This window comes from Pteropus medius, unplaced genomic scaffold, assembly GCF_902729225.1.
Source record: "Pteropus medius unplaced genomic scaffold, Ma_sr-lr_union100, whole genome shotgun sequence".
In the NCBI taxonomy this organism is placed as follows: Eukaryota; Metazoa; Chordata; class Mammalia; order Chiroptera; family Pteropodidae; genus Pteropus; species Pteropus medius.
Window position 1 is genome coordinate 6,836,663 of NW_024344370.1, and position 24,905 is coordinate 6,861,567.

The 24,905-nt window shown below is 35.2% G+C and overlaps 1 protein-coding gene across 6 annotated transcripts in view; it reads right to left on the bottom strand.

Annotated features, from left to right (window-relative positions):
• The window catches only part of PDE4D (phosphodiesterase 4D), a 1,171,348-nt gene that overhangs the window by 600,459 nt on the left and 545,984 nt on the right, over positions 1-24,905 (bottom strand). The window contains exon 1 of one of the 6 annotated variants that reach the window (XM_039870227.1): positions 14,974-15,584. The exons of the other annotated variants lie outside the window; for them this stretch is intronic. Coding sequence (XP_039726161.1) covers positions 14,974-15,239 — 266 coding nt within the window. The 5' untranslated portion in view covers positions 15,240-15,584. Of the gene's footprint in view, positions 1-14,973; positions 15,585-24,905 lie in introns of those variants that run through there. 6 annotated transcript variants of the gene reach the window in all.

A 24,905-nucleotide genomic window follows, 5' to 3' on the forward strand; every position in this document is an offset into this window, starting at 1 on the left:
TCTTGAAGGAAAGCCAACCAATCAATCACAGCAAGAGCTACATAATCCTTACAGGTTAAAAGGTGCCAGGGCTCGCCCTTTCCCTCAGGGCAAAAAAAAAAAGTTTGCACATGTTGCTTTGTAGGGCACACTCCTAAGACAGAGAAGATCAAATATCCTAATAACAGCCAGCTAGCTCACGTAATATAAATTTCCAAGCAGGCAATACAAATCAAAAACTCAAACTCCAAAGAGAATGCTGTGTTGTACGCACTTCATATTTGTTTTGTTTACAACTATGATTATGAAAGCATTCCTGTGTTAATGTTAAAATGTTGCATAGCTTTGCTATCTTTTAAAAACAGTTTATGCCTACATGTAAAACCTATTTATTTAATAAAAGTAGTATCATTGTCATAACTACATGTATGAACCCTTGTGACAAGTACAACATATTTTTTCAGAAAATTTAGATCTTCAATATCTGGTTTTAATATCATGCTTAGGGATAGAATTTGTATCCAATGCAAGAAAAATATGATAATTTCATGTTAGAAAATCTGCCCCACAGCCATACATCTGAACACTAGCAATTTCCAATCACCCTACTTCATCCTTTGTCACATCTCTCATTCCTGCAGCATGAATTTATGGTAAGAGGTAGGAAGAACATGACTTTATCAGACAGAAATGTTGGAGTGAAGACTGCTGGAAAGGCCTGGCCAACCTGGGTCCCACTGCCTCTCCCCTACATTTCCATAAATGCACTGCAGGTGAAATAGGGTGCCTGGAATGAATTAAAACAAACAGACCAAGGGAATGGCTATCTGGCTGAAGAGTTATGTTTTCCTAACTGCACAGCCTCAAATAAAATTCTTGTTTTGACATACAATCATTACCACAAAACTGCAAGACTGCCAAACTGCTGTTCATGACCAGACTCTCATCCCCAGATGACTCTGTAATCCCCCTAGTCTGACTTAAGTCCCCAACCTACCCGCAGTCCCCGGTCTCTCCATTGTGACTTCTGGCACTCATAGCCTCTTGTAAAATATCTTATATGCTCTGCCTCTTTGTTTCCCGCACCTTCTGGCTCTAACATTCCTGGCTGCCCACTGAGGATGCTGATTTACTTCGACTCTCTGGTAGCTATTTTTCCTATCACATTTTTTATGTTCCACCCCCAAAGGAGAAGTAAGTGTCTTTCTTGCTCTTCTCTGCTGTTTCCAGAGAGAACTGCGAACATTTTTAACTACCTTCCCTTTTACCACTCTACTTTGCATTACCATTGTATCTCACCTGGATAACTGAAAGAGGATATTAACTGGTCTCCTTATTTCTATCTTTTCCCCACATCTACATTTTCTGCAAAGGAGCTTGAATGATTCTTCCAAAACTTAAGACAGTGTCTCCCCGTGAAGCAAACACTCTCAGTGCTATTCCTTCTCCCTTCAATACATCTTAGTCATTATCATGGAAAATCCCTGAAAATCCCAAAATCCCTTACTACGTCCTCAAAACACTTCATGATCTTACCCCTTTGTCTCTGACTTCGTTTTCTATAACATCCCCTCCCCAACACACCAATCACATCCTCCCTTGGGGCCTTTGAACTTGTTATTTCTCTTGCCTGAAATTTCTCTTCCTCTAGAAAATCATAGAGTCACTGGGTCACCTTCTTTAGATCTCTACTCAAACGTCAGCTTTAAAGAGTGTTTCTCAAAAAGCTTATATAAAACTCTCTATCTTCTTATCCTACATTACTCTTCTTAACTGCACTTGTCATTCTCTGACCCACTGGAATATTTATTTGTATGTTGTCTTCTCCCCCATTAGAATGTATGTTCCATGCCATGCCAGAGGAGTGACAGATAGAGAGTAGACACACAGAAATTGTTTTTTGAATAGGTGAAAGGATAACAGAATATTTAGCTCCTGACTCTTATCCTGGTAAGCAAGTCTTGAAAGAGAAAAAATACTTTCAGAGCAAAATATTTTTCTGTGTACAGTCCATCAGAACTGCTAGATGTGTTCTAAGCATTATATTATCTTGAAATTTAGTGAAAAGGCAGGCTTAGTCCTCACATATATGTCTCTGTTCTATGCATCAGAACACAAGAGCTACCAATGGAATAGTGGAATTAACATATTTAATTTGAATGGAAATAGAATCGTGTGTTTTGCTATTTCAGAAGGATTATTTTAGGAGTAGAAGGGCATTAGCTAGCTGAAAGATGGTATAGTTTGGTCTAATTGGACTGAATCTAATGGGACTGAGAGTGTTCAATGCACACACTTGTGGCTTAGTGAGCTTAGCATGGGGTAATAACTCAAAATGACACTTCCTTTCATTTGGAGTAAAGCTGTTAAGAAAGATAAAATTGATCATGTTTCATTCAAATGTATAATCCCTGGTGTGTGTGGGCGTGTGTGTATGTGTGTGTGAGAGAGAGAGAGGGGGGAAAAGAGAGAGATAGAGAGGAGGAAGAGGAGGAGGAGGAGAGAGAGAGAGAGAGAGAGAGGAGGGGAAGAGAGGAGGAGGAGGAGAAGGGGAGGGGGAGAGAATGAATGAATTAGCTGACTTTCAAAACCTGATTCTAGCCTACCTTTATGGCCCAGTTTCCCTAGGGATATTCTCAGCTATACCCAAACGCATCTAAAACCCATGTAGTTCCTACACTTGTTCATGCTGTTCTTCTGATGAAAAGAACTCCCCTCCTGCCACTTCTCCTTCTATACTTCACTCCAGTTCTCTACCTACCAAAGTCATATAAATCACTATATTCATATCAAATTCTTTTCTAGGACCCATTTTTCTCTTTGTAAATTGTGATAACTAAGCCTAAACCTAATTAAATTGCAGCGAATATTAAATAAGGCAATCTAAGAACATGCTAAGTCCCTTCTTGCGACACTCCATCTCATACTCCATCTCAATCTTGAGTGATTCCCACTACCAGAAACAATCTCTACCACATATAAACTCCCATCACATTTTGTAATTACAGCTACTACTGTTTTATGGTTATTTGAGTAATCACATTCTATGCCCTATCAGAGCATAATTCTTGAGAGCAAAGACAGTTGCATCCTATAAGGTAATATGCACAGAGTAGTCACAGTAGGTGAGGTAAATGCCTAGATTTTAATTGGTTCAGAACCCTGTGTTCCACTAATACTATTTTTCCATTATACTTGATAACCACTTTATTCCTTCCAAAGGTCTTTTCATTAAATGTATCATTTGAACCTTTAAATAATTCTATGACGTGTGTATAAATTAGTAATAGTTCCATTTTACAGATTAATTTAATTGCGGCCTATGGGGTCTTAATGGTGCCCCTGGATCTCTCACTCCCCTCATAGGTAAAGAGCAAAGTTAGACCAGACAGTACGCTTCTGGACCTCTTTCTGTGTCAAAAGACTGTGCTAGGTGCTAAGGATACGATAGTAAATAAGGTGGAACTGATTCCTCCCTTTACAAAGCTTACCCTCTAGGGTCAGCTGTTCTCACTCCAAACAATTATGGCCCCCACAGAAAACATTTGGCAACTTTTGAAAACATTGTGGATTTTCACAACCAGGTGGATGTTACTGATATCTATTAGGTAGTAGCCGAGGATGTTCCTAATATCCCACAATACATAGGACAGCCCCTACAACAAAGCATTATTCAGACCCAATTGTCAGTAGCGTTGAGTTTGAAAAACTGCTCTAGATTCAGCTCCAGAATGAATAATTGTAAAATATTCATAGGAAACAATTCCAGATAAGATTGTAGAGATATGTTTGGAACTGATGACAGAGACTTAAATGCCAAGTTGAGGAGTATAAACTTTATCTTATAGACCAGGGACTGGCAAACTATGGCCAGCTGACCAAATCCAACCTCCTATCTTTTTTGTAAATAAGGTTGTATTGAATGCACTCATGCCCATCTGTATATCTTGTGGCTGTTTTTGCACTACAGCGGCAGAAATGAGTAGTTGCCAAAGAGAACATATGGCCCATAAAGCCTAAAATTTTCACTATCCAGCCCTTTACAGAAAAAAAGTTTGCTTATTCCTACGATAGAGAGTGGGCGGCCAAAGCAAAACTTTGGATAATGAATGGAGCAGCCTAAGTAGACATTCTAAAAAGGAAGACTGATGGTGGCATAAAAACAAGTTAGGATGTTACTGAAATAGCCCGAACATAGAGCTAAGTGCTAAAATAGGTGTCAATATCGAGAAAGAACAGAAAAGCAAGAGATATTAGACAAAATAATCTATAGGCCTGCACAGAGGGAGAATAAAGCAGAAGTCAAAGATGATTCAGGCTGGTTCACTGGGAAAATAGTGGATTTATGAACAGAAATAGAAAAACCAGAAATGAGGAAACAGTGAGCTCAGTTTTGCACATGTTATATCTAAGTAAGGGTAGATCTCCCAAGTGGAAATATCCAAGGGAGACATATGGAAGTCTAGTCAAGTTAACAGTTGAATTTTGTTAAAAGGAGCTAACATTTGGAGCTGGGGCATAAGTCAGGCTGATGGTGCAGGAAACATACGAAAATAAGGTCAAAGGGATAATTATAGACTTGGGGGGTACACTTTAATTTAAGGTGGTGCTGGAAATGAAATGAAAGGGGAAAAGTGAAATTTTACAAAAATAGGAGTTAAGCTAGTGAATGAGACAGATTCGAGAAGGCGTGAGCATAACTATCTAATACTAATAATATTTTGTCATTGCTGATACTGAGACTATCATATCAGTAAGTGACTTAATGCAAAGGTGATGTTCCTTTTAATTTATTTACATATACACTTGCTCATTTGCAAAAAAACCTCCCAAGATGAATGTAAGATAATGCGTCTTCTTAATTTATAGCTGGTATACTGCTGACTGTTACTGAAACTTTCATTTTTAGTTCAATGCATATGAGAGTCTTCTGGAGTTTCTATCAACAGAGAAGGAGGTGATAAATCAAAACATCCCTCTAAGACACAGTTTCTCAAAGGATGCCTCCAGCATCACTTACAGAGCTGCTTACAACTGTGGCTTTTACTGTGGGTACAGTCCTGGCTTCATGGGTGTGACTGGAGCAGCTGTGCAGGACTTCCCTCTCAGAAGGGCTCCGTTTTGGTTTGGATGCTCTGCTGTTGCTGTCATGAAATTCTTAATATTCTTTTGTATTCAAGTATTCCTGAATTTTCATTTTACATTGGGCCTTTCAAATTGTGTAGCTGGTCCTGTGTGGGTATTCTAGTCTAGGATTAAATAAATTTGCAAGATTACAGAGGTTTAGAAAAATTGGATTCCTCTCTATGTTAGCTTTCACTTACTTGAATCGAGATTCTACACTTTTTAAAAATGTTCATGTTTGTGTCCTTTGGAAGCAGAATTTGGAAGCTGTCATTAGCAGGTACAGTATTTTTCATGGAAGTATTCTATGCTTCTTCATATCTGTATAGCTAGCTACCAGGTAAGAAGTTAATAAGTATAGGGTAGTGGTAAAACAGGGTACCAACACCTCATTTTCTTCTTAGGAAATGGAATCATACAACCCAAGTTCAATGCATCTACCTTCAACTAAGTGATTTCAATCCAAAGAACCCCTGCAAGAACCAATGTCCTTCTTCCAGCATTGTGAATATCAGTGGTTCAGGTACCACTGCGTTGGTATATTAGTCTGCCATTGCACCAAGATGGTTATAGGCATAGGTGATATGGTTTATTGAATTCAAAATGTTGAATTAAATAATTAAAAGATTATTTCCTTTCCAAATACCTTCTAGTCATTCTTATTACCTTAAAAAAAAAAAGACTTAATCGGTTTTTCACATATCTATATTATTTGCTAACTGCCATTTTAAACAAAGAGAGAGCAGGCAGGCCTCAGGCTTGGAGCCTTTCACAGGTTATAGTATCCAACTAAACTTGACTCTATTTAGCCTTTTTGTTATTGTATTTTTTTTTCAATGACCTATGTATGATAAATGATGCAGTTTTTCAATTTACAGTAGATTATAAAGCTATATTTCTAAATACGTGGGCCTTTAAATAAAAATATAACTTCACCAAAAAATATTACATAAAAAGCAGTTTAATTGACCTACAGATGCACCTTAAACTGGGAAGGTGACACAGAAATGATCACACTATTAATGACACTGCTGTTCCTATTAATAAGAGAGTTTTATTAAAGGAAGCTGGGTTCTGTTTAGAGGGGAGCCACAGTGCTCTATCTTGTGCGTCATCAGCCTCCAATTCATATATGTTTTAGTTATTACTATCATAAATCATACATTGTTCTATTTGACGCTCACTCAATAGAAAGTCATAAAAAAAATCACATTGCACAGAATAAAGCAAAGTAAAACAAATACTATAAACCTAAAGAAGGTATACAAGCAGAAATGATAATCCAAGTAACCTATTAGTCAGTTGCTTACTTCAAAAAGTCAACAATACACACTCACCATTTATAAATATAAATGTGAGATCAGCTATGTAAAAAAATAAAAAAAACATGTACCCTAATAATATAATAATAATATACAGAGGAAGTCACTTTATTTTAATAATAGCTAATTTGATCAGAGGGCTATCTCATAAGGGTAATGGAAAGGAAATTGGTTTGTTTGCAATCACTTCAATGTAAAAATGGATAAAGATTGAACTAAGAACAAAATATTTACATTAAAATGACATTTTTATGCTAAATCTCTTCAAGAAGATTTTCTATTATTTGATTTTAGCTATTCTAAAGATCTACTTTGGAGAAATGGTGCTTAGTTTCTGCCAGTTCAAATTTCTTCAAATTGTCATCCTAAAAAAGAAACTATGGAGGGTGTTGGTTTCTTTTTTCAAATTTCTCAAAATCTTGGCACTTCTTTTATAAGCCTAGTTCTTGGTGTATAATTTAACAACTACGAATTCTAAGAGATAAGGATTAGTCATCATAGTTTAACAAGGTAGTTATTCAGCAATTTCCTAAGAATCATAAATATATTAAGTAAATTTCTTTTCATAAATATAACAGGCATAAATTGTTTTCAAAGTATAAACTAAATATTATTAAAATGCATATATTTAACAAATTAATGACACTATCATATACTAATTGAGATCTACTAAGGTCATATTATTTTACTCTAGGTGTGTGTGAACCCAAAACAAACACACACACACAGACACACACACATACACACACAGTCATGGTGACAAAGTCCATACAAATGGTTAATCATTGAGTTTGAAATTTCTTTCCACTATGGCAATCCAATATAACATCACCTGGACTTCTAGGCTGGAAGAGTACAGAGCTCCCTAAGTTTTCAGCATAACAGGCATAGCAATGGAAGTTATATTTCTCAAACAACAAATATTTACTGAATGCATATTATACAGGTGGCACTTAGTCCCTCACAGTGAGTACGAAGTCTGATATATGTGGAGGTTCCTACTTTTTAAGAACTTATAATCCAGATACACAGTCAAAATACAAATATGAAATAGAAAATATCATAAGATAGAAAGTGCCAAATAAATGGCAAAACATTGTGTTCTAAGAGTTCAAGGGCAGATCTCACCAAATGAAGTCAGGCAATTTGGCCCTGTACATGTTTGCTCATGAAAACCAAAAGTCAAGCCACTAATCCCAATGTTTTCACTTTCTTTCCTTTCATTAAACCTTACATTTTATTTATTTATTATGTATTGACCCAAAGAAAACAATGTCAGAAATACCATTTTAAAGAGGAAAGACAGATAGCATTTACTTCTGGTCTCAGAGATAATTCCATTTTAAAAGCAGATATCTCTCAAAGTCAAAAGACTATTCCATAATGAAGGGATTGGCATGAAGGCTGGCAGATGAAAAGAAGGAGATTGTTTTGAGGTAAGATGGGCTTTGGTCCTCTTTTCTGGCCACCCGGTCATTAGCAGTCAGCCTGTGAGTCAGGCCAACTCTGGTTACCAAGCAGTTTGCTGCTCTGTTGCTTAGTGACTTGAGCCTGCAGACCATCATTTCCAGCTGGCTCTTCTGGAACCAAAACTTAATAGATTTCTGACTTGATCTTTCTCTTCGGAGCTCAAGCCTTTCATGCCTTTTTCTCTGAATTGTTGAAAATAAAACCTGACTGATTTTACTTTTGTATCGGTCTCAAAAAGTACTCTGAATCAGACGTATATATTTCTCCTATCCACGCACATATTTTTATCAGAAAAAAAGGATATTGACATTCATAGAAGTCATGTGTGTAAACAAACAAACTGAAATTCTACACCCAGAAAGAGTGTGGTCCTACCTTTCTGTTAACGAACCACCATTTTATAAAATTATTCATTCATTCTTATAGCTTTGATATATATTCAGGATAGGGCAATAAATGAGAACGTGACTTAGCCCAAAGGGAAGTAATGCTGAAAAAACACAGGATAAAGAGTTAGTCATGCCTGGGTTCAAGTTATAACTCAACTAATTTCATGGCTGCAGAGCTGAATAATCTTAGTTATAGAACAAATTTTCTAGGCCTCCGCCTCTGTATATATAAAATACAGCTAATAATACTTAGATTCAATCTTGTTTGTTTTGAAGAGTTGACATACATAAAATGCCTAACACATAGCAGGAGCTAAATCACTAATAGCTATGTTATAATAAATCTAATATAATAAAGCTATATTATTATGGGCCTAAAATTTTAATTCCAAAATGAAATCAGATAATTTCTTCTCATATCAACTCAACATCTCATTTTGAGAATAAGTACTTCATCTGATATAGCCAGAGAACATGTATGTCCTTAAAATTTAACATGAAATGATTTTAATTTTGTTTACAGATCAGACTAATATGTTAAAATGACATATAATTGAAAAATACAGTAAAAGAAATCTTTAAATTAGAATCTTTATTATCTATAGATTTCTATATTTCCAAACTAAAATCTCAGCTTGCAGGTGGTGTACTAGACCGAATACCACCAATGCTTTCATTCTGAATGCCCTGCGGTCTATGTATGAGTCACAGAATTATTAAAGAATTCTGTCCCGTTTTTACCCATGCAGCATCCACCTCATTCACTTACAACAGCAAGTTGGAACTTGCTTTTAATTACCTATCTTAAATGTACTGTAGTTTGTTATCATTTTGTAAATTTAATTAGTCAAGCTTTTACTTGTAAATATCAAATGCCTTTATAACCATATGACTAATGAATAGAGAGTCTACGATTCGAAAAGGTTGAGTAAACAAGGTCAAATATCAAGTGGCTAGCAGAATTGGAAATATATGGCTTCAAACTATATTAAATTCATCACAGTTTTAAAGTAAAACCATTATAAAACAATGACATAATTTTGCTATGCTAGTGATAATAAAGCTTCTTCCTGAAAGTGCTACTTGAAGAACAATTTTGGTAGCTTCCTGTCTTAAAAAAAGGTTGGGGGGAAGGGGACTGAAGCTTATTTAGTTACCTAACATCACAGGAGCTTGTTATTTATAAAGAAATTTACACAATAACTTTTTAAATTATAGCCCTGATTTGAAAATTATTTTAATGAACTTTGAGACTCAATTTTTAATTTTCTTCTCATTCAACATCTAGCAAGTTTATAAGAAAGACTGTTTTTGCCTAGAAGTATTTTCACCAGCTGGTTATCTTTTCTCATTCTTTAAGATAAATGTCAAAGGTCACAGGAAGTACACAAATAATAAACTGCCAGATCATTTAAATGTTGTCTTCGTTTTTCCTCTGCAACTATTTGTCACATTTTTATCCTTAAAATTTCTTAAGTATTACAAGTCGATTGGCAAGTTCTTTAAGAGTACTATTTCCCTGGAGTCTTATGATTTTAGTTAAGGCTAATAAAAACTTTCAAAATTTATAGACACCCTTAAATTGCAGTGCCACCAAGATTCTTGCTGAAGACACACAGCCAATTACACCAAGAACACAGTTCATGACTTGGCCAACTGGTACCACCCAACACATTGGCATAACTTCCTGTTGTTCTCACCAAATGATTTCCCCAAGAAACTTCCTCCCCACATCCTGGTACCACACTATACCCACAGACCAACTCTGGGTTCTCATCTCCCAGGAAAACACCAGCAACGTCCTTCATTGGGTATCCTCACACAAGTGACAGAGAAAAGATAATCTTCAAGTAGAGCAAATGTGAAAGCAAGGAAGAGTTCTCTAATAGAATAACTAATGTCTTTGAAAACCTACTCTGTTCTGTGTGTGTGGGTTCAACCTACAAATTCTGTAAATAACTGAATTTCTCCTTTATAGGTGACAAAGGCCAACTTGAAGAAACATTAAGTATATTTCTCTCTTAAACAACAACTATAAAAGCAACTACAGTGGCTGAAGAAATTGTGACTCAAGAAAGCCAATGTTCACTTCTAAACATGAGCAATTTTATATATAATGCAATGCCTGGTAAAGAGAAATTTATAATAAACAAAAAATATGGCCAAAAACATTATCTAGCTCCCTAAAACTTTTAAATTTTCCTAAAAATGTCCTGAAAAAAGACTTTCAAAAATTCACCTATAGAAATTAATTTGCTTAAGGATGCTACTTACTGCTTCTACTTTGGATATGTTGTAATTAAAAATACATATGTGTACACAAAAATTAGAAAGACAAGACATTGGAGTATTACCTAGATATCATCTTAATCAAAGAAATCCTATTGCCTAATTTACCTAGAACATTTCCCTTCATTCAATAAATTGAGGAGAAAACCTGAAAAATATAAAGATTTTCCTGATTGATTTTCCTGAAATAAACTTACACTGGAAGTTGTTTTCTTCACCAGAAATTCCACTGACCTTGGAGTTCCTGCTGACATCAGAGGGAATCCCCTACACAGATGAAAGTAGAGTCCTATCTATAATCAATAGACTACAAAGTACTAGATATTAAGAAAAATGATAAAACAGAGTGGTGAAAAGCATGGACACAAGAAGATTCTAATCTAACACACAGCATCAAACAAAACATGTGTTCAAGAAACATCCGCTAGTGATATAATTATTACCAATAATTGTTGAGTGAATAGCAAAAGATTTTGAAGAAGAAAAAGACAATCTGCTACAGATTTTGAAGAAGAAAAAGACATTTCCAGTTAGGGGAATAGGAGGAAGCTCTCAGAAAGAGAGGGATTTGAAAGACATGTCGAAAGGTAGAACCAAGTCCTATGGTTCTACCTCAATATCTCTCCTTTCTGCCTTCTCCTTTTCCCATGAAACTAATACACGCCCATCATTCCTCTGAACTCTAGGTCTCTTCACATATATTCTCTTTAGTCCAATTCACCCACAAACAATTTGACAGGGTAACCATCTAAAAATTTAAACATGATCCTAAATATTCAGGGAGACCAAAGCTGGAACAATGGATTTATAATGCATAGTAAGGAAAATATTAGCTTATAATGACACTAAGTGTCTAACCCTGTGCAACACACTATAATTTATACATGACTATACTTAATAAAACCATAACACCAAATCAATACTATTACTATTCCCAGGAAATTGAGTAATAGGTAAATTGAGGCAAATATTAAGTAAACTGTTCAAAATCACACAACTAGTAAATGGGAAGTCAGAATTTAAGTAGTTTGGCTTCTGCTTAGATGCTCTCTGTACATATCACTCAGTACCTGGAGTGTTGTGTCAATTCAGTGCCCTACACTTTAAATTGGTTGTGAAAATCCAAATGAAGTCTAGATTTAAAAAAAAAAAAGGATCAACCTGGTAAATATAGCACAGAAAGGTGAAATAACTTAGGGTGTTTAGTTAAGAAAATAATTTTTCAAAAAGCATACTAACACTGAAAATATTAATAGGCGAACCAAGAATAGAACAGAGCTTGGCTCCATGGTGAGTTACCCCAGGTCTCTTGACTTAAGGGCTACTTTGTGGAAGAGAGGAGAGGTTCTATTTGTGGGGCTTTCAAAGCAAATCCTGGACCCATGGATGACAGTTTCTGGGAAGGAGACTCCCACTGTATATTAGCAAGGACTTCCCAATCAATAGACTTGTTAAAAAATGGAATTGTTCTGTATGATTCTCAACCAGGAGGTTTGCAGAGATGCTAAAAGACTGGTCATCATAGATGGTATTCTATGACTTCAACTATGGTATGGAGGGTGAACCATGTAGACTTTAACATATCGTGACTGAGATGGGCTAGCAGTTCTCTATATTTGTTTTGTCTTACTCTTGGGAACAGAGTCGAGATAAGTTTCCCAGCCTCCTTTGCAGTTAGATGTGGCCAAAGAATTGAGTTCTAGCCAGTGAATATTAGTATAAGCAATATGTGTACTTCTAGGCCTGCCTCATAAAAACTCACGCATGCCAGCTTCCATGGTCTTTTCCCCTGCTTCAGCTGAGCCTGGCAACCTTGAAAATCATGTGTTACAAATAATGGGACCACAGGATGGTAGGATCCATGTCCCTGAAGCACTTTAGGGCAGATTACCTCCCCACAAGAAGCAGGAGGAATAAAGAATCATTTATGAGATTTGGAGAGTATGTTGTAGAGCAACAGGAATACCTTAACTAAAACAGACACCTTCCAATATGATTTATTTTTTCAACTAAGTGTAAATTATTTGAAACCAAAAAATAACTCCTGTTCAACTTTGTGATCATTAGGCAAAAATGAAACACTTTGGACGAGATAGGTGTTAAATATATGCATATCAAATGAAAGGGAAATCAGTTCAGGAACCAAGATTCTGAGGCAGGAACATACCAGGCAAGTGTTTAAATGGCTGGTCACCTAATTTAGAAGGAGCAGAAGATATGAGTATGGTGGTAGTAGCAGCAGTTTAGATAGTAATATACATACATACACATGACACACACATTAGAATAATTTAGAAAATTTTTTTAAATTATGCATAGTGCTTAGTCCAAGTTATGAAAGCATAGCTAGAATGATATTTGTGAAAAGATGCCTGTGGATATGATGAAAGTCTTGGGGCTCACTGCCAACGTGGAAATGTGAGGTGCTCTTTTCAACTCCCTTGTTGGATGCTTTTACTCCATAAGGATCACTGTTTCCTTCTGAGTTACTGAAAATTGATATCATGATTTTTATTTTTCATTTCCATCACTCTTTTGATGCCTCCCTGATCTGGCTGAGACCTGACATACAAAAACGAAATATCGGCAGAAATTGTGTTTTTGGAGTCTCTCCAAACAGCACCAGAAAAGGAAGTGCCAGAAATTTCAGAAGAAAGCCTGTTTTCATGAGATTTCCTGCCTTCCTTACATCTCGACATGTCCAAATAGTTCAGATAACCTTCAGCTGAACTCTAGGTTGCTTCACTCAGGATGAAATCAAGCCACTGAGTTGAGGTTTACCCATTCGACAATGGGTATAGTTTAGGAATTCTAATAATAATAAAGCATCTTAAAGGAAAGAGACACTAGACTCCAAAATTCTGGGCCTGACTCTATGAACTCGAGCTAGCTTTCCTGCTCTGGCACCTGATAACTGGTTTCAATCCATTCTTCCTCAGAGCATCTTGGTATTTATGCCTTTCTTTTACTGCTTATCTCTGACAAAAATTTTCAGCAATATCTTTCTCAGAGGGAAATGATTATTTTTCCATAATTTCTTTAAGACTGAATAAGTTGATGTTTATCTTGCCCCTCTTATGAACATTATATCTAATTAAATTTAGAAATGTCATTTAGTTAAAATCTTGGGGAAAATAAGAACACTTCTCCAATTAGACATCTAGCTATTTAAAAATAAAATTCTCAGGTCAGAAATTTCTCTGGGCAGACATTCCTTTTATTTCCTTTGTCACCTATTTTCATCTATGGCATTAATGCATTCCTGGGTATGGCCATGTTGCTAGCTTACATTTTGATTCTCCCCTCGTTGCTTCTTTCCTAGAAGTCTTGTTTCTGTCTTTTGTTTTATTTTGTTATTTCATTGCAGGCATATCCCTTGGCTTCCTATAGAAAAGCTATATAAAAAACATTTGGTCGGTTTCTCAACTAACAAACTCATTTCTTTTTGTAATGCCTGTTTCTCTACCATAATTAATATTCATTTTACCACAATGTGGAAGTAGTGTATAGAACCTACTACTATCTAAAATTAAAAAGTATACATCACAGAACCCTCCCTCTCTGACCATTGCCTAGAATTGCCTCTTCTGGGGCAGAGACACCATAATAAGCTCACACATGGTTTATCTTAACAGTTGTTTTTATAAAAGTATAAAAATATCAAGAGTTGTCTAGAGAAATTCATGGAAGTACATACATAAAACAAATTCACTTATTATAAAGATAAAAATATTCATAAAGAAAATTATATATTGACACAAGATTCGAAGAATCTATATTCAGAGAACACAACAATATTATCAAGTACCATTCTGCAACTTTCTAGACAGAATTCTTAAATCCTTTTTCCCTTCCTTTTGAAAGGCATATTTGAAATTACAAACATATTAAAGTCAGGAGTGAGGAGAGGTTTTACAGGGACAGACCATTGCACACATACATACAGACACACACACACTACACATCTCTGTACATCTCTTTTCATGCAGAAAAGAGAGCAAATTATGATTTTCCTCCTCTCTTTTTGGGTCCTTTCTTTCCTAGGCTGTTGCTGAATCTGGCAGGGATATTAGTTTAAGAAATCAAAGAAACACCACGTATAAGTATGGGAGTAAATTGCATTCTTATTTGACATCTGGAATCCAATTTTCTTGTAGGAACTTGCAAAAGGAATTGAACTTTGAGAACCACCCACCTCAACCACTCCTATTACCATCTCCAGGATTCCTGCTCTGACTTGGACATCTGCGGGATTTATTGTCAACGTAGATTACTTCGGATAAATCACAGGTGAGGAAAGGTAATGGTACTCCCTCCCTATCCACCCCTAAAGTGAAAGGCGGGAGCAGCAAAAATTACCAGGGGAAAGGCCACCATTTGCAACGATCTGCAAAACTTACCACGTATGTGCCACGGTGAAACGCCGCTGTTTGGGGATGTTGCTACTGAGAAGCATCCTGCGCAGGAGCCTGGGGGAATTTCTCGGAGAAATCACTGGAGAGAGCTTGGGCGAAACCGATTTCCTTGTTGTCTTGGACTTCTCATACTGCAACAGGTTTTCCCGCAAGGATTTCACAAGATCCTCGTTCAGCCAGGGGTTTGGACAATGCGGATTATCCACTTCGGGTACGGTTAAGGTGTCCGGGCTTGATGTCTGCTGAGCCATTTTCCCGGTCAACTTTGTACAGTTGGCAACAATCCAGGGCAACGTGGTTCCCTGGCCTCTATCCAGTGATGGCTTCTCTCAGAGTCCGGAGAAATGTCCAGGGAAGCAGGTCAGCTCCAGCTGCTGTTAGTTCATTTGGTCGCCTGCTTCAGTCTCTCGGTGGAGATGGGGCTGGGTGTAGACGAGGCGAGCGCACTCCTCAGCAGAAGCGTATTTAACGTCACCCCTCCTCTGCGGATCCCCCGCCAAAGATCACTGAGGAGCTCGCGCGGCAAAGGAACATGGAGGGAAGTCGCCGCTCTAGCACGGCTTTGTCAGCGCTACAAAGCAGCCAGTTAAACTATTGGAACTAATGCGCTGCAGCTGCTGGAGTGACTTCTGCTTATGTACATAAAAAGTCCTGGGGGGGAGGGCTTAACCATCAGATGTCTGCTGCTCGATTGTTTGGCTAGCCTTTCCATTTGCTTATTCCTGAATCCAAAGGAAAGAAAAACTTTGAACTTGACCTTCCTCTCCCACAAGGGCTATTTATCTCCCTTCAGTCCATGTTCATAAAAGAAAATTGCTAGTCCTTTGGTTTTTATACAAGGAGAATAAACAAGCACTAGCTAAACAAGGAGGAATATTTCTCTGCTTGCTAAACTCAGCCTGATGGACCTTTAAGACAAATCCCAAGAATTCCCTCACCCCCACTCCCCCGCCCCTTCTCTTCTACCTAGTGAGAAACCAAACAAAAGATTTGAAAACACTACACATGGAACACATCACAGGTTGCTGTTGTGTTGTACAAACTAGCTAATTATGGCCGTCTTGAAGCATGAAACAACACTATTTACATCCACAAATGCTATTTGTTATCTCTTTGCATTTAAACTAATGACCCTCCAGAGGAGAGATTGTTTTCATAAGAGTAGTTAAAAATTATTTTAAAGTTTCAAGTATTGCTTACAGTATATACAATTTTATGTATTCAACTATAAAATAAAGTTAATCTAGCTTTTCATAGTTATTTCCTTAGTTGTCTTTAAATCTAAGATTCTCATTTATGATCAACATAGCTTCAAGAAATTTATTCGGAGGAAGTTTAAAATAAAAGAGAAGAAATTATTTCTTGTCTATTTAGTTTGCTCCTGGAAAAAATTTTTAAAATGTCACAACAATTCAAGGAAGTGAATAATAAAAGCAGTTAAATCTCATTATATTATAAATTATACTATACACTAAAAGTGCAAACGTTAGAACTGGATTGGAAGGGAACCCAAACCTTGAATAGAGATAATCCAGCAGCCTAGTGATGCTACAGACAGGTGAGGATTGAAATCAAATCTCACTTCTGAGGATCTACAATTTAAACACACACACACACACACACACACACACACACACACACACACACACACACTAACTTAAGAAATAGTTACAAAATGTGTCCAGATAAAATGGAGAATGGAATAGCCTGATTCAAATATTTTTGAGGTATTCTATTGTTACTATTAAGTCAATCCTAAAAAGTTTTCCTATCTCCCTTCCTGGTTGTTCCACCTTAAGTTTCAATTTCTTGCCTTTAAAATGTTGCAAAAAGGATACTCTGAGGTTCTGTTTAAAGAAGCACAGGGTACCACTCGATGTACATATAACAATTTAATGAGACATATGTGCCATGACTTAATCAGAAAATCTGCTGTGCAAGTATTCAGATTTTTAAAAATCAGGGTGTGATTACTTTTACTTATAAAGAATTTTCACTAATATAAATGGTTTCTTTACTGCATAACATTAAATGGCAAGGTCCCTTAGTTCGAAAAATAAATATATTTATTAAAACAAGTAGCCAATTTCTATAAAGTGTACTGAGGGACTGAAAACTGCCTTGGAAGATCTGCAAAAACAGGAGCATAAAGCAGGCCCTCGAAGAGCTCGTAACTTAATGACTTAATGAAAAGGCTGGACAATGCTCAGAAAAAAGACACCAGAACACCTAAAAAAAGTGATAATATCAGGAGAGATAATTTCAGGAGCAGATAATATCAGGTACATAAGTGATGAGGGAATGCTGAGGTGGAATAAAGTTTGAAGAGAAGAAGGATCAAAAATTAATGGAAAGAAAGGTAAGAAAGAAATCCACTCCAGGATGAGGAACTAGAATGTGCAAATAAAAAGTGAACAATTATTAAAAAAACCTCAGCGAGTAGGAGATATAAAACTTGTTCAGGTTTGTGGAAATAAAAATTCAGATAACAAGATAAAGTGAAGAAAAACGAACAATGGCAACAACAGCAACAGAAGTAGGCAGTAAATTGAAATGGCATAAATTATTAGAGAAATTTCACACATTCTAAAGGCTTAGTTCCATCCAACAAACATTTGTGGGCAATTATTTTGTGCTAGGCACTGTAATGAGTGCTCTAGGATATTTAAAGAATAGCTTAATGCTGTTCCTGATGTCTGGGATTTTGTAATCTGGTAGAGCAGATAATGTACAAAACAATTAACATAACAAAGTATATAGCAGAAGTGCTCAGATGAGATCCTGGAAGCTGGAGATGCTCAAATGTCTGGCTTTAAGTAGAGAAAAATGATTCTCAGTGACTAAATGAAAGAAATGCTATGACTAAGAATGATAAGGGCCATATACTGGGAAATTCATCGCATTCAGAGGATTGCAGGTTCTATTTCTTACTTTCAATGACATTCACTGAAGAGGAGGGAACTATTTACAAGCTAGACTTTTCCTAAGTTGCATGTCATGCGGCTGCTCAGACAGATTGGACACTTTGTTGATCACAACTAAGCTAAATCATAAGATATATCAATATTCTATCAAAAATTTTTGAGGATTGTGGTTAAACATAGACTAAAACTGAAGAAAGGCGTTCTGCAAACCTCCTATTGCTTTGGTACATGGTAAAAGATTCCATTGTAGAAGCAGAACTGGCTGCCAATTTACAGGTCCACATATTGTATCATTATTTGGTCAATTTCTTAATATCCATAATTACCCTGCCTAATCCCCCAAAAGATATATGGCAGGCATGCTACTTTTTAAATATAAAATTAATTTTGTGTTGAGAATTCTTTGCCACCCTCTTGTAATAACTTAAAAAAAAAAACAAACCCGAAGTCATTCAAAATCATGCTTGAAAATTACTGCTTTAGGAAGCACAAATTGTAAAGTTCCGAACATAACCAAAGGGAGGTGAGGTTTGAATAAACTAGCAATTTTCTTTACAATAATGCAGGGGTCAGGGGAATTCCTCCCACAAAAACACTACACATCTTGCCTTTCTTTTTTTCTTAACAAAATCTCTTTAAAATTAGCTGCCAGAAACTTTTCTGAAAAACACAGTACTGTAAGTGACAGCCAAATAAAGGCCTTAGATTTTAAGTGGAAATGTGAAAGTGGGTGAAATGTTTTGATAATCACCCACATCTAGAACAGCATATAACATCTCTTAACTTCAAAGAAGTTTTCCTACATACTTTTTTGTGGGTTTTCAAAATTTGCTTTTTTAGATTATTCAGAATTCTTGAAAGCATTTATTTAATTTATTATTCACAGGCAGCAAAACATAAGGAATAAGATTTGCATAGGTTCTGGGATGAGAAATGAAAAGTAGGTCCTTGTCTAGGTAAGAACAAGCAAGGCTGGATTTCTCACAATTGAAAGAAAAGCAATGATGCGGCTAATTTGAAAGAATGGATAAATTAAAATGATTTATACTTGACTATGGAATGCATTGTATACTTCTCCCAACTATGTTTGCATTAGGTAAATAGTGTGTTAAAATGAGACTGTATTTTAATTGCCCACGTGATGCGGTCTATGGAAATGATCTGACAGTGGGAAAGGTTATGATGCCTAGTAGTTAAGAGGGTGTGTTTGGAACCCAAAAGCTTATTTTGAACCCCAGCTTAATACTTAGCTTAGTTTACTTGTCTGGGGCTCAGTTCCTCATCTCTTAAATAAAATTATGATAATAATAATAGCTATTGTGTAAGAATGCTGCAAAGATTATATGTTTAAAACCCACAATATAAAGTATTTAGAAGAGTGCCTGATACAGAGTAAACATGCAATAAATGAAACCTGCCACTAGCTGTTACAAGGAACTTACCGAAATTTACACTTAGTAGATATCAAGTATGTTCCAGGCATTTTTTTTTTTTTAATTCATTTAATCTTGCAATAACTCTTAGGGGGTTATTTCATTAGCACTATTTTACTGATAAGGGCATAAGAAAGCTAAATAACTTGTCCAAAGACATATAGTTTAACAATGCAAAACTGAAATTTGATTGTCTATGAAACGTCAGGCCTTTTATTTCAACTCTATACCAAACCACACCAAAAGGAAAGCTGACCTAGTATTTAAAATTGATAATGGATATTTCTATGGAAAATAGTAGAAATCTGACTGCCCTAAGCTCTTGGCCTAGTTAACATTAAATTCTGTCCTTGGCTCCACTTGGGACATACACTATGACAACCTATGAAGCCTGCCAAGTCATGAAATACTTACAAAGGCATGGTATTCAAGTAAGGGCACCTCGAGGTGGAATTCCTAAGTGTTTATTTTAATCTATATGCCTGTACTTTGATATGAAGGAGTTTTAATTAAATTTTGTGGTATTTTTGACTTTGCAAAATAATATATCTTAACATTATTTTATTTAAATTTTCATTGTGATTATTTTTCATTTAGAATTTATATCATTATAAACTCTGGTGATAAAATTATATTATCCATATACCTAAAAGCACATCTTAACATTGTAGAATAGGGTTTTTCAAATCATCATCATCACTGAACTTGTATTACTGGATTGTTTGGCAGAGATTAAAAACAATACGTTTATCTATAACCCCTCCAACAAAGAAAATAAATAATAAATATTAAATTAATGATAAAAACAATTGGTACCTCAAGGGTTTAGAGGAGTAACCAATGTACATCTAAATCAATATAAAATAATTCAAAGGAGAAGCAGGACTTGAATTAGGCCTTGAAAGAAGGTACATGTGGAAGAAAAATAACAATATAGTTTGGGGGAGATAGGTAGTCTTGGGAAGGTAAGAGCTGTTGGATTTTTAGATTCATTCCTATGGGAAAAAAAAAATCAGTAAAATTTACTTGGGATTTAGGCAGTTAATAAATAGAGATATTTAAATAAAATTAATATAGTGGCAATATATACTGTAATTTGGAGGAGAATGATTCTGAAGGCTATTTATTTCAACAGTTCCATTTCAATATAAATTTGTGTAGAAACTGAAGGAAGGGGCTAATGATAGAAGAATTAGAAGGATTCGTGCATTGGTTGTAAATGAACATTCAAGTCAATAGGGAGGTGAAAAATCGACTAGACATTTCTTACCATAATCAGTTATACATTCCATCTAATTAAGTGTGGTTTGCCCATTAATCATCAAAAGGATGATAACATAAAAAAAGTATCTGGAGTTTATTGAACAAAAAAAAAATCTGTCTTGATTTATATTATAAAAGAACGTATTGTATACATTTTGAGTATACAATACGTTCTTTTAAGCACAATTTGTTTTAATAAGAAGGTTCAATATGTTTTTTTCCAGATTAAATCTAGTTAAAAGGAGCTTTTTCTAGATTAAAAATAAATGTTAGGGATATCTCTATTGATTTAAAAGAAAAGTTAACATTGTATAGGGCACAACTTATACTAGCAACATTAACATGGCTTGTCTATTTTATTTCTGAGGAAAAAATTACAATACAATTTATGTAAGAATCTTTCTTTTCCTTCTGATACATCCACTTAAAAAAAGTTTCCAATACTAGAACAAAATTCCTCTTGATCACTTTGCTGAAACGATACACTAGAATGCCTTCCCTAAATATTAGCCAAACTTCAATGAAGACAATGAGTTTTGATGGCCATTAAAGTTCTAACAGAAAAATACCCTATATTAGTAGGTCTTTTTTCAGTGGGAAAAATAGTCAAGCACTTCGCCTTCAACTTCATGACAAAATATCCCCTAGATGCCACTGTATCCGTAGTATATCATAACCTAGCATACTTACGGAATGACTAAAATGTCACTGGATATAAGTACAATACGCAAATACTGTAAGCATACGTATTTTATATCTTTCCTTAAGTAGTCATTGCAATCATTCTAATGAGATAGGTACAAATTGAAGCACAAAAGTTAACTTCCTTAAGGTCATACCTACCCAGCAGGTGATAGAGTTGGGATTTTAAACCACATAGTGCAAGTCCAGACTCTATGCATGTAACCATATACTGCCTTTGTAATTAAAAAATAAAAGTCATGCAAATAAAGGTATTCTTACCAAAATGAATTCACATAACTTGATATGTGCAAATCTAATCCCACTGCAAAAATCTGTTACAACAGTTTTTGAAGTGAAAAATATTTCCAAACTCTAATCAATGTCCATTAGCAATGGTATTTTTGAGGCTCCGACAGATATTTTTTTCATAACCAAATCTCCAAACCATCCAAAATTGTTCATTGTATTATAAACAATGGATATCGAATACACAAAAGAACTCGGGTAGGCCTTTAGAGTCCTGTTTTTGTCCCCATAACAAACATACTAATGAACAAAATCCAACATGTATCCCAAGCTCAGAGAAATATAACACAATAGTGATCTATTCAAAACTCGACACCAAGAAACACATTTTCTCATCTCTCTTTTTCAGTCTCTGTATTCATCCCCTACCGGCCCCAGGAAAGGATTTTTACAGTCTTTCTCAAATTAGCATAATATAACTGGACAGCCTCTCTTTGACTCTGACACATAACATCTGTTTCAATCATTCTGTTTTCAGGGTATAGTTTTATGAGACACAATAGTATATTTTACTGAAAGTGTCCATAATTCAGAGGTTTATAATGGTAGTTGTTAATTTGCTTTCTAAAGTTTAACATATATAGACAATGATTCCTCATAAGCAAATTGTACTTTCAGGGATAACACTTTTCATATGTAACTATAAGGAATGTTCTGAGACCTAGACGTTTTTGTGGGATGCTTTATAAAAGACATTACAGGAGCTGGAGTTCCATTCTCAATTCTATAATTAACTACCTAAGTCACCTTAAATATGTTCATTTAACTTCTCTGAAACTCAGTTTTCTAGTTAAAAGTCCTATAACTTTATCATGGTTTTGTAACTTTAAAAAAGAACATATGCTGTCTCTGATTGCAAGTTTAAGTTGCTATTTAAGAAAAATTGTTATCAAATGCATCCTGAGGCAATATGGTATCTTCCATTTATATGTAGTGATAGTATGTTCCAAAGATAATGCTTTCAAAAGAGAAAGAGAAAAGATATATTTAATGCTTAAGAAATTGAAGATGGAAAATCAGAGGGTGCTGCACTAATCAGGAGCCTTACTAATGCTTTTATGGCCCTAATACTTATAAAAATTCCTTCCCTAACCAGATAAAAAAGTTTATTCTAACATCTGAGTCACAGCTTGGGAGACAAAGTGGGTGAGCAATGCCTAATTTAATATTTGGAATCAAAGCATTGTTTTACTTTTAAAATAGTAAAACTCCAGAGATAGGTATAATCCTTATTACATAATGTCAGAATTTCTAAAACTTGAGAGCTTAACTTACCTTTTAGGCAATAACAGAAACCTCTGTACTCACATTTCACTAAGAGTGCCCATCAAAGACTAGTTATACCCAATGTTAATGAGTGTTGCATAAAGAAAAAAACATTTCATGATATATATATATATATCATGATATATATATATATATAAATATATAAAATGATATATATATATATAAAATGTCATGATATAAAATGATATATATATATATATATATAAAATGTCAAATACAATTTTATATGTATATGTCAAATACAGTTAAACACATTTTTTTTTTATAATAGAGTCTCTCAGTCTTTTAATATGCTAATGTGATTTATGAAAGCAGACTTCCTTGGCCCTAAATTCACCTGAGTCTTCTAGCATGTCCAGAGATGGGTGCTGCCAGGAATTCCTACCTGGCCTTCTACCAACATTTCCTTGAGCATAGTTGATAGATCATATGAACTTTCTTCGGACTGGCACATCTATCTGTCTGTCTGTTTGTTTGTTTGTTTCCCACCAAACAACAGAAATGCTTCCACCTTAACCACAAGTGGTCCAGGTGTTGCTCTGGTACCAGACTCTATTAAACTCAAGGTTATTGTTAAGCTCCTGCTCTGAGGCTAATTCCATGCTCCTTTTCAATCAGTATTTTCCCCTTGTAAACCTTAGCAGAGGCTAGGAGAGAGCTGGTGCTGTGAGTTTAAATGACAACTCTATAAATGTCATGCTAGTTGGAAGGCTATGAACAGGCTAAGGGGCTGGAGAAATATTGGTCTAAAAGGCACTATTGGTGAGAAGATGCACAAAGGCAACTGAAGGCTACACAAGTGCTTTTCAAGCTTTAATGTACCTACAAATCACCTGATGATTATGGCAAATACGGATACTGTTTTAGTAGGTCAGAGGTAGGGTTTGGGATTTTTGATTTCCAAAGCTCCCAGGTGATGGTACTGCTGGTCCATGGATTAATCTATGAGTATACTTATGAATAAGTGGAGATGATGCTCATGAATACTCATGAATAGGTGGAGATTGACGCTACTGAAGTCTAGCAAATGAAGGCAATTAACTTGTAACTCAGTGATGCTATATCAAATTTATATTCAGCCATTTCTATGGTACTTAAATTTGTTGTTGTTTTAATAAATAATAGATTTTTAAAATATTTTTTATTAAATAACAATATCATAAACCATTTTTTCAAATGAGTACATATACTCTAAAAAATTCAGTTCAAAAAGCAAAGTTTGCTACATTAGACACTTTTAAGATAAGGCAAAAAAAGACAATAGAAAAAAATAAACTCATTTGCAAGTGTCATGAAATTCTTTGCCTATTTCTATATTCGTAATTGAAATTAAAAATTAAATCTTATTTAAGACTTATAGAATGTTTCTGGGATATAATTAAATTAATCTAAAAGCACTTAATTGGACAAATACTATGTACTATGTTTTATGTATGTAATGTGGATGCTGAACTTTATGTATCTGGTGATACACGGTTCATTTTTATCCTGTGTTCACAATTAGCTAGGACTTTTAGTCTAGTTTAATGTGTACGAAGCATTGTTAAGGACACTTATTGTCAAGATTCACCACCATGATACTGACCTTTCTGTCTATAATCTAAAAAAATTCATCAAGTGTTGTGCTTTCATCAACTCAATACACCTAGTCCCACAGTAAATCTAAGTATAACTGTATAAGCAGTTATATGCTTTCCTTTCTGATATTTTTAGCAAAGTGATTCTAACCTGGAAGTGCTTCAATGAGTGCTAAAATGTGTACACTATTACGAGTTTTTCCAGGAACTATTATTTTCCAGCCCTAATAAAATAAACACAAATATCTATTACAATCATATAAAAATATACATTATAGCTAGTCTAATAACCACCACTTATATTCTGTTATTATATAAGCATACATAAGCCAACCAGTAATTATTTCATCAGTTACAAAGGAAAAATAACATAGCAAAGAAATCCTCTTATTGCATCCATAGTGAATACACTTCAGTCTAAGGTGCCTCGCGATCCTTGTACT